The following is a 13,019-nucleotide window of genomic DNA, read 5'->3' on the forward strand; positions in this document are numbered from 1 at the left end:
CTGTGATATGCATTTATATGCTTTCAAATAGTGTTCTGTGAATTTGTGCAGAATCCTGCTCTTCCAACATGACGACAAAGGAAATTTCTCCAATTAATTTAGAAAATAAACAAGATGGAAACAAAATAGGATTAAGATACTCAAACTATTAGCCTTTTCTCCTGCTTCCGCTAAGTGGGTTTTTTATTCTGTTACCATCCCTGCAGCTCCTGATGTCTGAAGGATGGCATGTGTGCAGAAAACATGTGCCCTAATTTACTGGATAGAGTCAACAAATGACCCAGTTCACTGGAAACTGGGAATGTCTGAATCTTTAGAGCCTGTCTTCTTATGCTTCTTTAGTTTAATCTTTAAGCTGAGTGTCTTTACTTTCAGAAAGTGCTGCAGGTGATGCACATATGAAAACCAGTCAAGTGACTTGATGAAATCTGTAACAGACTGGCTAATCAATACAGACATGAAAAAAACACCTTGAAAACTGTTTTTCCCTCCCCCTCCACTTCCATTTAGTGCAAGACCTCATAGCTTTGCTCTAGAAAGTAGAGTATGGCAGAAGTGATGAGGATGAAAACATGTAGTGGTTGTTTGACAGGAGAATTTGACCATTCTGTCAGCTCTTCAAGCTTGCCTGTAGGTATTTCTTTATGACGGTTTCTGTTAAGCCAATTGTCCATCTTGAAGAAGGCTTAGCTTAAAAACTCTTTTCAGTGCTTTAGATTAAAATTATTAATTATTTTAAGTCAGTATAAGTAAGTGCCATTGGGAAGACATAAGTAAACAATTGCTTGGTCTGGCCTGTGCATTCATACGTTGCACTTCATTTTTATTAAAACGGTGATGTTGTTCCGCTGATATATTTGCATGGGTCTAGATAAATCTCTGTATGGTGTTTTGAGACTAAGCACTCCAGGCTGTCTTGCTGACTTGTGTGTGCCTATTGAGGGGTGTGGGCAGAATAAACTGAGCTCTTCCCATGAACTACTATTTATATATCTCTGAAGGCTTTCCTTCCAGCTTCTATTCCTGAACCAATAAACAATTTGTTATTTTTTTTTAATATCTCATTCTATTTATATCTCGTTGGGGAGGCCAATTCAGTTTTGGACAGGAAAAAGAAATAATTGGAAAATTGGGAGTGACTAGAAAGAGTTTCATCTTTCACTGCTGCTGTTACTCTCACAGTAAAATTGATTTTAAGGTTCCTGCTGTGTTGCCATTGCCAGAAGTTCTTTGGTACATGGGATCTGATCTGCATCTGCTGTCTTCCGTATTTTCTGAACTTCCCTGCATTTGAGCTGTGGTGAAATGGGCAATGTGCTTCTAAAATGTTCCACTCTTACATCATGTATTTCTGTCATGGGAATTTTGGTTTTTTTTTGTTAAGAGGTGGCAGTTTTAAAAAGTGGCTGAAAAATGGCAAAACCACCTTTGGCAGCAAAAATAGATTTTCACTTTATAATATTATTGCTACGATAAAATATAATATTATGTAAATTAGCATGTTGTAATACTGTAAGAAAGGGATTGTAATATACCAATATACAGTCTAATAGTATTATAGTGTTAGGAGAAGTGTTCTGTGTATTAATTCTGACACAGATCCTTTCATATGGAGAGAAATGTTATTGAGGATGAACAGACTTTTTTTTTAAACTAATGGTCTAATTACTGAGGATGCCTTGTCCCTTTGGTTTAAAGTGCTATTTTTGTAAGAAAACAATTAGCAGGTGAAAGAATGATATAGGACAAGGAGAAATGAACTCTTGGTGGAAAGGAGCACTGAAAGTGAAACTTTGGTAGTTGGCTGTGGTTTATGGTAACTGAGGAATGGCTTTGTGGAGAGGGACCTGGTATCTTTGTGCTTGAGTTAACTAAACTTTGAAGTTACTCTAGTAATAATAATAACAGCAAGAACATAATGATCAAGGTTTTGTAAATCAGCGTAGACATAGCCTAGCAATATGACAGCTGCCTTTTTGGTAGGAGAATTGAGACCAGATAGACTTGAATACTCGAAGTATTTGTTGTCAGAAGCTCAATTAGACTGTTGCTACAGTCAATCAGGCTGCAGGCAAGAACAGTACAAATATATGGAGCCAGTGTCTTGGGATCCTGTCCCACAAAGCCTTGAGCCTTGCCCACAGTGTCTTCCTGGTCAGTTACCACAGACAATGCTGGCTAGCTTGATGCAGATAGCAGTTTTATTGGTGATTCTGTGGTTAAGCATGTGCTACTTAAAAGCTGCAAGTGAGCCTGACCTGTGTAACCCCTTCCATTATCTTAGCATGTTGCATTTAAAATTACTTGAATTCATAAAGATTTGTCTCAGTGCATTGCTTTTTAATCTTTATTTTGGCACTCTTTTCTATTACAGACCACCAAGGCTGATGGGTGAAGGTTTTGTTGTAATGCAGTCCAATGATGTCGATATCTATTACTATATGGATGAACCAGGTAGGTACCTTCTGTTAAATACAAAGCTAAAATTTTAAAGGGACTTGAAGGATATTTATTTATCTGTCTGGACTTGCTAGACAATTTCTTTCCTTTTTTTTTTTTTTTTGTGCTGAAAGAGCATAATGTTTTGGGGCCAATAAAAGCATTTGTAAGTATGCTTATAAGCTCATAGGGTATTTTCTTCTGTATCATGATTATAAAGGGGTAAAATTTTGAACTATTGCCAATTTCTACGTTGTTTTATGGACTGATTATTTCTGATTGTTGCAGTGCCTGTCTCTCTTGCTTTACATCCAGTACATTCTATCAGCACTTCATTTTCCTGGAGTGTTTTTTGTTTGCAAAAGCTGAAGGTATTGCCTGAATTTTGAACAAAGGGAAACATGTTCAGTAATGATGTGTAGTGGTGTAAGATAGATGGCAACCTTGGATGGTTGCTGAATGACTGCCTCAATTTTTACTGGTAACTCTGGGTCTACTATAGTAAGTCTTCCTTTTTATTTGTTTGCACTGTGTATAGAAATGGATTAAATTAATCTTCTTTCAAAACTTGGTTTCTAAGTGGGGTTTGGAACTGAACGTTGAATGTATGAAAGCCTGTATTGGTAAAAAGCAATGCTTAAGAGCATTTCACTGATATGACTGAGCAGTGCTTCAGCAAATCTTGAGGATTCTTTTCGTACTCTTGAATTCCCCAGGGAGCCTGCTTTGAATTTTGTCTTGACATTTGTGTGCTGTAGTGGTCTCAAATGAAACTGACATCAGGTTGCTTTAATTGCCTTGTGCTTAGCAAACATTTTTCATGCTCATTTGAAGCAGCTTCCTTTAATAGTTTGTTTATTACATTATGCAATATAGGTCTTGTACCAGAGGAGATAGAGGAGAGCAATGATGGAGAAGCAAACAACGAAGACAGCAAATTACAGGATCTGCCACCATGTTGGGGTTTGGACATTGTTTGTGGAAAAGGAACAGACTTCAACTACGGGCCTTGGGCTGATAGACAGAGGTATCATCATGGTTTACATCTTCAGCTTTAATCTTTAATATTATTGAGAAAACATTTGAAAGTTCCCAATGTGCAGTTGCTCAGACTGGTAATTCTGGGGTAGACTAGGAAGTCTAAACCAGAGTCTTGCCACAATGGTTTAGTATTAGTAAGTTCATTGTCGTTTATCTTGCTGGCCTTCCGAAGTTAGGATCCTCCACAAATTTTTATTATTAAATTAACACATCATGTTACTAATTTTTGTCAGCAAAGTACTTTTACTGCTTATTAAGTGTTACATACCTAAGGGTTTAATGTTTTTATTGGTTACCTTCAGACGGGTCAAACTCCTATTAGCTTATTAATGAGAAAACACTGTGTATTGACAAGAAAACTTGATGGAGGTACAAATCTGGCTACGAAAATAATGAGGTGGGAATAATTTATCCCTCCTTAAGAGAATCAGCTGTTTGATGCAGTCTCCAAAATATTTATTAACTAGATACTTTAGTGACAAAATATGAGGCCAGAGCTCTTCTACTGTTCTTCACTTGGTTCTCGATGTTTTGCTCCTGAGTGGTTCTGGTGGAGACAATGGGATTGTTTAGAGTAAAGGCCTATTAAGTAAAAGTGACATAATCAGTTCTTTCCTCCTTTTCCCCTATTAATTAAAGATTGATACTTTTCTTGACCTCCATTAATTCTCCTGTGAAACTGTTATGATTAACTGTCTCTTAGGAGTGTGAGAATGGCAGCCAAAGAGTAGTTGTTCGGTATGACGAGGCTCCCATGATGAAGGCATAAGCACATGTTCTTTCTTAGCTTGTACAGTGGTTGTCTAAAGACTCAGCTCACTGGAAGATAATTAAGTGAACCAAATAGATGTGTAAATATGTGTAAATGTCTGTGTGTCTTCTGTGAATAAAAAATAAACCACCGCTTTCCCTCCCCCTCCCGCCCCCCACTAGGGATTGTTTGTGGAAATTTTTCTTCCCACCAGACTACCAAGTTATGAAAGTCTCAGAAATTGCTCAGCCTGGGAAACCAAGGCAGATCCTTGCTTTTGAACTGCGGATGAATATTATTGCAGATGCCACCATTGATTTGCTTTTTACCAAAAATAGGGTAAGTAATAAAAACTTATCTAGAAAATAGCTCATTGTCTGTGATTACACTTTGTTATTTCATTGGCTTGTCAAAATCTTGATCAATGGGTTTTGGTTTGGTCTTCCATAATTATGGGCAAACTCTTCAAAGAGAAATACTGCCTGTGAGGCGTGAACACTTCCTGGCTTATGTTAAGTTTCTTTTAAACCTTAAAGCTGTGTCTTAGGTGGTGGCAACTCCTACAGTCTTGGGAATTCATGATCTAGATGTTTCCTGTGCAGTCTTCCACTAGATGAAGCTCCCCATCACTACAAGATCATTTCTTCTGATATTAGATTAATATCTAATGCTATGGGAGAGATGACAGTGTGGGAAGAAAAGATGCTTATGTGTAGGGTGTTGGATTTTTCCTTCTCTTGTTGAGGCTCTTATAAATGGGATATAGTGTGACTGCTTTGTACACCTGTGGGGTTTTTGGTGACTGAGTTAGAAAGTGTAATGACAGAAATATATATTCACCTGTCCTCTTAGGCATGGGATCAGAATGTCTTGCTCTGTTTCTGTTAGTGGACTTAAGGCAGCAAGTTAGGCCTAAATATGGTGTTATTTGGTATCAGTGTTTGTTATTTCATTAGTAATTTTTCACTTGTAATTTTCATTAGTAATTTTTTAATTTGGTATTAGAGTTTATCATTCCATTAGTAATTTTTATGAAGGCAAGAAAGACAGAAGTCATCTGGTGCCTTAATCCAGATGTGGATAATGATAGCCAGAGGTCTAAAGTACACTGGTTCTTCTGTGGCAAGCCTAGAAATAAAGTTTGGACTTTTTTTCCTTTCTTGCAATACAGGAAACTAATGCTGTACATGTAAATGTTGGTGCAGGATCATATTTGGAAATAAATATTCCCATGACAGTCGGTGAAAATGGTGAGTTAAGACTAAGCTTAATTGTTTTCGGAATGTTTTTCCTGAATAGCTGTCTTAATTCCTGTATGTCTGAATGTCTTGTAGTGTTTTTATTTTGAACTGTGAAATGTATGTTCATGTGTAAAAGAACCAAAAGTATTGTGAGATTATTAAAGAATTTACATATATAAATAGTTAAGTTGCCTCCATTTTTTGTTTGGGGTAGGAAACACAAATTCCTAACTACTTGACCTATCATGTAACTGTGTACTGGAGCAGATAATGGATGTACTCTCAGCTCAGAGCAGTAAGGCATCTTCAATAGCATTAGTGTAGTAGTGTTGAGAAATGAGTTAAGAAAACAAAGCAAGCCCCAAAATCCAAGGTGAGATGGAGATAAATGTAAAATTCTGAGTGTTTGCATTTTCTCATCTTTGAAGCTCTTTGTGAATTTTTTTTGTTCTCTTGATTTTTTTCTGGCATATTTGAGTTTTACTCAGCAATTTAAACTCCAATCAACTGAACCTGAGCTTTTCCAGACTCAGCAAGACTGTCATCCCTCCGACATGAAGGCAGAACATGTTAAGGTCTTATTTGATAAATAGTAAAGAACAGAATTATCATAGTACTAATTTCCATTATGATATTTCTTGACTGTTAGCAGACTGCTTAAATCACTGGTGAAAATTTATCTCAATATTTGTGTAACTCTTGTGTCTAAATGATTACGTTTTGTATCTTTTACCTGCTAGGCTATTCACCTACAATTAAAGGACAGCTTCTACATGTTGATGCCACCAGCAGCATGCAGTACCGTACTCTCTTAGAAGCTGAAATGCTAGCTGTAAGTTTGTGTTAATAAGGACAAAGCTTCAGTCTCTAGAGGATTTTTAATAAAAAATGTATTTATTGTTCTGCGGAGCAGCTCTTCAGGTTATTTAACAATAAAGAGATACACTTTTTGAATGTATTTTGCGTAGGCATGAATATATAAGGAGCCTACATATACACATGTAACTGCACATGTGTAACTTTGAATGAATTAGATTTTATATATATAAAACTTGGTATCTAAATTATTGAGAGCAGTGAAGAAATTGGAGTATTGTTTACATATTTTGCCTTGTTTGGGGCTGTGTGTTCGTCTAGACTTTACCTTAATAAATGGTTACACTCACTAGCTGTGCAACAGGCTGTGTCTGCGTAAGTACATGAAAGTACCTCATAGTGCTTAGACTACTCAAGACAGAATAAAGCATTATTCTTTTGTTTGCCTAGTGTTTAATTTCTGTAATACGGTCATTCTGGGGACTACCTTTCAGACTAGTTTTTAGATGACCTTATTAGAGCAATGTTTTCAGTGTCTGAATGTGAGCCTCATATCAAATGTGGAAAAATATTATAGTCTGAGGGATTTTATCTTTAGTATATCACAAAAAGTGACACTTGTAATGAAAATTTCAGTTTATAAATTACTTGGGGTGTCTGCTGCAGCAGATGTAGCAGAAGTCTGTAGTATACCTTTCCAAATAAATGAATACACTAACACTTGACCTTCAAACACAGGGAGAGGTAGATTAAATTATTAAGGAACTGGAGAGGCCTTCTGTTCATCCCAGCAGGAAAACAGTTTTAATTATTCAGCAGAGTACATATGTGAAAACTGCTGAGCTGCAGGGTCAAGCATTGTCATATTTTCAAGTAATTCTGACGCTTTAATATCTTGTTCACAGTTTCACATTAATGCCAGCTATCCCCGGATATGGAATATGTCACAGACGTGGCAATGTGAACTTGAGGTTTATAAAGCAACCTATCATTTTATCTTTGCTCAGAAAAACTTCTTTACAGGTAACTTCTTTACTAGATAAGTTACATGTGAAATTAAGTATTCTTTCTTTGCAATTTCTTCTCAAATTTGCACAGGTGTACAAGGTTCAGGTACTCTGATTTAACATATTAAGGAGCAGAAATTGCTTCCGAGGACAAAGTTCCTGATGATTTTTTGTTGCCTACAAGTGTCTGAGTACATGATACTCTTATATTGGAGTAGAGATACCAAATAATTTAATTTTCTGACATCTAAACTAAATTTGATCTGTAGCTAAGTGATCTTAGAAATAAATTAATCTGAAATTTATCAGAGCTCTTGATTTGTTTAATATTGCTCACTTAGAATGTTGGTTTCTTCGATATCTTTCCCTTTGGCTGACTGATTTTCAACTACTTATGCTTTGGGTCATGTCCCTGTGGCTGACAGATGATGAGAGAAAGTAATTTGCTCTGTAGGATTTTGGCTGTGAGCAAGAATAGGTGCGCACAAGGCGCTACGAGGTGATACAGCATCACCAAACTGTTGCAGAGTGTTCCAGCTGCAGTAATGGAAAGAATGAGGCCCCATCAATGTGGCACTGCCTGGGCTAATTAGCCCTGCTGGGAGGAAGGATTAATTAGTGCAGGCGTAGTGCCATGCTAATGAAGTTATCCTCCTGGTGAGGCCGGAGCCATTGTCTGTGTAGTGCTTCAGTACGTGGCTTTGTCTACCCGTCCATCCGGAGCAAACGTGAACTGCTACAAGAACTCAGTTTTGCTGCGTTAGGAAGTATCTTTGATGTACATGTTCAGAGCACTGGAGTGGAAAACCGAGGGAAAGCAGTGGGTAGGAAGCTTTTAGGTCAATTTGTAACTTTGCTACTCCACTTTGCTAGAAAATTTAATAGACTTTTGACTTTCCAACTTAAACACTTGAGAAATGGGAGATGGATTCACAGCAAGTATTTGTGGACTGTCCGCCTGAGAAATGGAGTGTGCATTGTTCTTATTTACCTTTTTCTATAAAGGAGAAAATAAGTAAGATTTGCAGTTTATGAAAAGCCAAAAGGTTTAAAGAAGAAATCTCTCACTTGATTGTTATTAACTTATCTTTTACTTTATTTGGGTTCAGATTTGATCCAAGACTGGTCCAGTGATAGCGCACCTGATATTTTTTCATTTGTTCCGTATATGTGGAACTTCAAAGTCATGTTTCATCAATTTGAAATGATCTGGGCAGCAAATCAACACAACTGGATTGACTGTTCCACCAAACAACAAGAAAATGGTGAGATCCCCTTTTTTTTAAATTTGGAAGAAGACTGTGTACTACAAAAATACATATAATGTGTGTGTATAGAGTGTGCAAGAAGTATCTCTTTACTAGAAGAATCTGTGTTCAGTGATAACTATGCTGATGTGCAGAAGCCATCCTAAGATTGTTCCAAGTTCTGACTTTGTAGAAGTCTGCTTTGGGGAGAGTGTAGTTCAAGATCACATTTCAGCATTAATTTTCAAGAGCCTTTGAGACTTTGATTTAGTTACCACAGTTTGCAGAGAGCAACCTAGGTGACTTGACATACATCCCGTAAGCAAACTGAAAGCATTCACTTGGGAATAAGTTTTTTTTTTTTTTTTTTTTTTTATGTCATGTTGGAAAAATACCATTTGAACTGGGTGTAACTGGAAATGTCTGTTTCCTGGTCATTTCAGAACAGGAGATAATACTGCTAATTCTAGGTGAAATGGAAGAGCTACAATTCAGAAAGCCAAAACATTGTTTAATGTGCGGTTTGGTTCCTGCTTATTTCAATTGTCTATGCTGTGCTAGAATCTTGCAATTTCCATATAGAAAAAAGGTGGTGGATTCAAAATCATGAACTTGTGTTCTGGTTAAAAGTAAGGCTTACTGCTTCCTCAGAAGCCTGAGGAACTTTCAGCGTGTGTTTTCTTGCCCAAAAGCTGGTGTGTGAAGCAATAACGCCATAAGATATTAGTTACAGTTGTTTTGATTGTCTGCTTGCAATTTCATTATGTCAAGTACAGTGCCCTTCTATAAATATAAGCTGTAGGGAATAAATACTTTCAGAATGATTTTCTACGGTGTACTTAGTTGGTAGTTAAAATGCCAGTTTCCATGTCATGAGTTCTTTAATACCTCTTTATAATTCTTACCCGTATGCTTGATAATGTGTTAGAGAACAAAATAGGGAGTAATTGTGACAGATGTTTTGTTTGTTTTTCTTCTCTCCCAGTTTATCTAGCAGCTTGTGGAGAAACGTTGAACATCGTTTTCTCGCTGCCTTTCACTGACTTCGTTCCAACCACATGCAATACTAGATTCTCTTTGAGGGTAAGTTCTCCCCTCATCCCTTTTGTCATCTTAATCTGAGATAGCTGCCCTACCTTCTTCAGTCAGGAAGTTTTGAGGAAGCTCTTTCCTGAAAGAAAAATATTCTCTTTAACTTCCAGTTCATAGAATTTTTCTTGAAGTAAGGCAGAGGTTAATGGTTTCAGTTGCTTATGTGAAGCATCCAATCAAAGGCTGCTTTAATTTATATAAACGCCAATAAAAGTAGATTTCTAAAGTATAGATATTCATATGCTTCATATGTGTATACACATACACATATACACACATTTAGTATGTATACTTACTTAATATATGTTCAAAGATAAAAATCAAATACTGGACTGGGTACCCCCAATCCATTTTGGAGAGCTGACTTGCAGATTTTTAAGATCTTCTGTAGAATAAGTAATGATCATAAAGTGCTTTTTAATAGAACCAGGTAATTTTTTTGAAAGGCTGTACTACTTGTCTTTCCTAAAATAGAAGCAATCTAATGCTACTAAAAATAAAATTAAACAAACCCCAACCTCCTAGTTGATAATGTTGGTAATTTTGTATAATTTTATAGCGAAGAAAGCTGCATTTTACCTAATTAGTATATGAAAAAAAAAGGTATGATTTAGTTGAGCTGAAGGGTAGCTTTGGGCCAGTTGCAACTTTGCAGGTATGGCTTGAACAACAGAAGAGCAGGGATCGCTAAACGCCATGCCCCTGTATTTTGCAGGTTGCTGTGGTGTTATGTGCAAGTTACTGGACTTGGGAACTGTTCAGAACTACAGAGCTCTTAGGGTTGTACTAGAAATTGGTGGGAGCTCAGCAGTCAGATGTGAGAGTTGGGATTTCTTGGCTTGCTCTACCTGTAAAATTAAGATGACGGCACATGTGAACACGCAAGTAGTGTGAGCATTATGCATAAAGTGAACGTAAACTAACTTCACCCTTACTAATATTTGATTTCAGGGAGAAGATGTTGATCTTCGTTTGTATCTACCAGATTGTCACCCCAGTAAATATTCCCTCTTTATGTTGATGAAAGATTGTCAGCCTAACAAAATAAGTCCTGAGTCTTGTATCTCTGCCGAATGTCAAAGTGCTCAGAAAACGGGCAAACCCAAATGGAGGAACATTACTCAGGAAGAGTGAGTTTCATTGTGATGTATATTTATGACTTCTTCATATTTACCTATTTTGTTTGTGATGACAGCAACCCTGTATGTTCGTGGAAGATCTTTAATGACACTATGGCACTTTCAAATAAAAGCCTGATGTTTCTCTTTGCAAGGGCTGGATGGGTTGAATGCTGGACAGTCCCGAGTGTTGTGTTTACAATTGACTACTCATGGCACCCGATTTATCCCCAGAAGGCAGATGAGCAGTTGAAACAGTCCTGTAAGTGTCGCTACCTTTTTCTTGTTAGCATGTTTCATTTCAGGAACTGCTGTGTCTTTCCTGGATCAAACAGCTTAAATTTGCAGAAATTAGTTTTGAACTCTACTACTACTGTATGTCGCATGTGAGAACGCTGATCTTCTGAATGCACCGGGGTTGAGTTAAAAACTGGCAGCATCTTTTGATGCAGCGTTTCAGAACACGTCCCAGTTGCCTGTGTACAAAGAGGATTTTGTCTGTAGTTCACTTCTTGTCCTTAACAAAGTGGAGCTCTTAAATGGTTTCACAGATTCACAGACATCTAGTGGTTGGAAGGGACCTCCAGAGACGGTCCAACCCCCCTGCCAAAGCAGGTTCCCTAGGACAGGTTGCACAGGTTTGTTGCATAACATAAAATAACACTTGGTATATTATGTATGAAGTACAGTGTTTTTGGCAGTATCCTGTTCCTTACTTTTTCTAAGTTTTTTTCCCTTGGATGTGATGTCTTATGATTTCACTGTTTAAATAGACTATATATGTGTCGTGGTTTAACCTCAGGACCCCCAGGTAACTGAGCACCCCACAGCTGCTCCCTCACTCCTCTCCCCCCTCAGTGGGATGGAGAGAATGTGAAAAACAAGGAGTGGATTGAGATAAAGGCAGTTTAATACAATAACAAAGGAAGAGAACAATAGCAGCAACAGTAGCAAAAAGTGATGCACAGATGCAACTGCTCACTACATGCAAAAACAATCTGATGCGCAGTGTGTTTCTGAGTGGTGATCCCACCCCCTGGGTAGCTTCTCCAGTTCTGTATGGAGCGTGATGTTACATGGTATGGAATATCCCTTTGCCCAGTCCAGCTCACTTCTGTGATGCTGATAGAATGTGTTTATTACTGCACCAACATCTGTATTTTATTTCAAGTCACTAGATAAAACTCTTCAAGTATCCGAGAATCAAACATGTTACAAGAAATGCACCTCCCCCCCAAAAAAGTGGTCATCTTGCGGTGGCACTTAGCTGCTTTATGACACATATCATAATGCAAACGCGGTGCAAGCATCATGGACGATAATAGTGAGTTACAGCCATGAAAGTTTTCTGGTTACAGGTGTGTACTCACTGTAGTTCTGTATCTTCAGGTTCTTCCAGTTCAACTGGCACCTCAAATCTTACTCCATCTGGAGCATCAATGCTCTATGAAAATTCTTATTTTCCCATGGAGTTCTTCACCTCGCAGCAATCACTTTACATCCCCAAAACATTTCCAGTTGCTCAGTTCCTTATCATTACCTTTCCTCACTTCTAGAAGGAAAAATGCTTTCTTCTTCCTAGCTCAATCTGAAAAGAAGGGATAGGAAATCAGATTTGAATTTCCAAATGGTTTTGTGACTGGAGCAGTTGAGTTGTTTGAGAGGAATATGGTTCAGAATAAGTTTTCAATGTGACTTTTGCAGTTTCACTTCTGTTTATTCCGCAATAGCTGTGCATGGCTGTGAGAAATTTATGCTGAAATGAAAGCATGACTCTGTTTAACTCATTACTTTAAGAATTGTTATTCTCTTGATAATTAACATTGACTAAAATATTCTATAGTTCTATATTTTCCCATAGCTACTAGATATGAAAACCCAGTTCTGTAGCATAGACATATTAACATAATTCTACAATCCAAATTAGAAAGCTGCAGTAAGTTGTATATTTAATATGCATTCATGATTGCAGAATTTTGTCCATCAGAAGCCCAACTTGCAATCAAAATCTGTTTTCTTCTTTTACTTTGCTCCAAAGTGTCGGAAATGGAAGAAACAATGTTATCAGTGCTAAGGCCATCACAGAAAACAGCCGAGAGCGTCATTTCATCTCCCACAGCTTCAACCCGCCTTCCCCTTGACCCCTCAGAGCTGCCCCCGGATAAACTCCATGTGGAACTGGAACTCTCCCCGGATTCCCAGATAACGCTGTATGGACCCCTGCTCAAAGCCTTTCTGTCCATAAAGGTAGGCATTGGAGCACAACT

General features: G+C 37.6%; 1 protein-coding gene across 2 annotated transcripts in view; it reads left to right on the forward strand.

The window, feature by feature from the left end:
• BLTP1 (bridge-like lipid transfer protein family member 1) overlaps positions 1-13,019 on the forward strand; it is a gene marked incomplete at its 5' end in the record, with an annotated part of 114,037 nt that overhangs the window by 14,249 nt on the left and 86,769 nt on the right. For both annotated transcript variants that reach the window (XM_084262724.1, XM_084262725.1), the window contains 11 exons: positions 2,375-2,454; positions 3,316-3,466; positions 4,414-4,570; positions 5,403-5,481; positions 6,213-6,304; positions 7,194-7,311; positions 8,405-8,560; positions 9,528-9,625; positions 10,586-10,764; positions 10,908-11,014; positions 12,791-12,999. In XM_084262724.1, coding sequence (XP_084118850.1) covers positions 2,375-2,454; positions 3,316-3,466; positions 4,414-4,570; positions 5,403-5,481; positions 6,213-6,304; positions 7,194-7,311; positions 8,405-8,560; positions 9,528-9,625; positions 10,586-10,764; positions 10,908-11,014; positions 12,791-12,999 — 1,426 coding nt within the window. The remainder of the gene's footprint in view (positions 1-2,374; positions 2,455-3,315; positions 3,467-4,413; positions 4,571-5,402; positions 5,482-6,212; positions 6,305-7,193; positions 7,312-8,404; positions 8,561-9,527; positions 9,626-10,585; positions 10,765-10,907; positions 11,015-12,790; positions 13,000-13,019) is intronic.

This window comes from Gallinula chloropus (genome assembly GCF_964237585.1).
Source record: "Gallinula chloropus genome assembly, chromosome: 4".
In the NCBI taxonomy this organism is placed as follows: Eukaryota; Metazoa; Chordata; class Aves; order Gruiformes; family Rallidae; genus Gallinula; species Gallinula chloropus.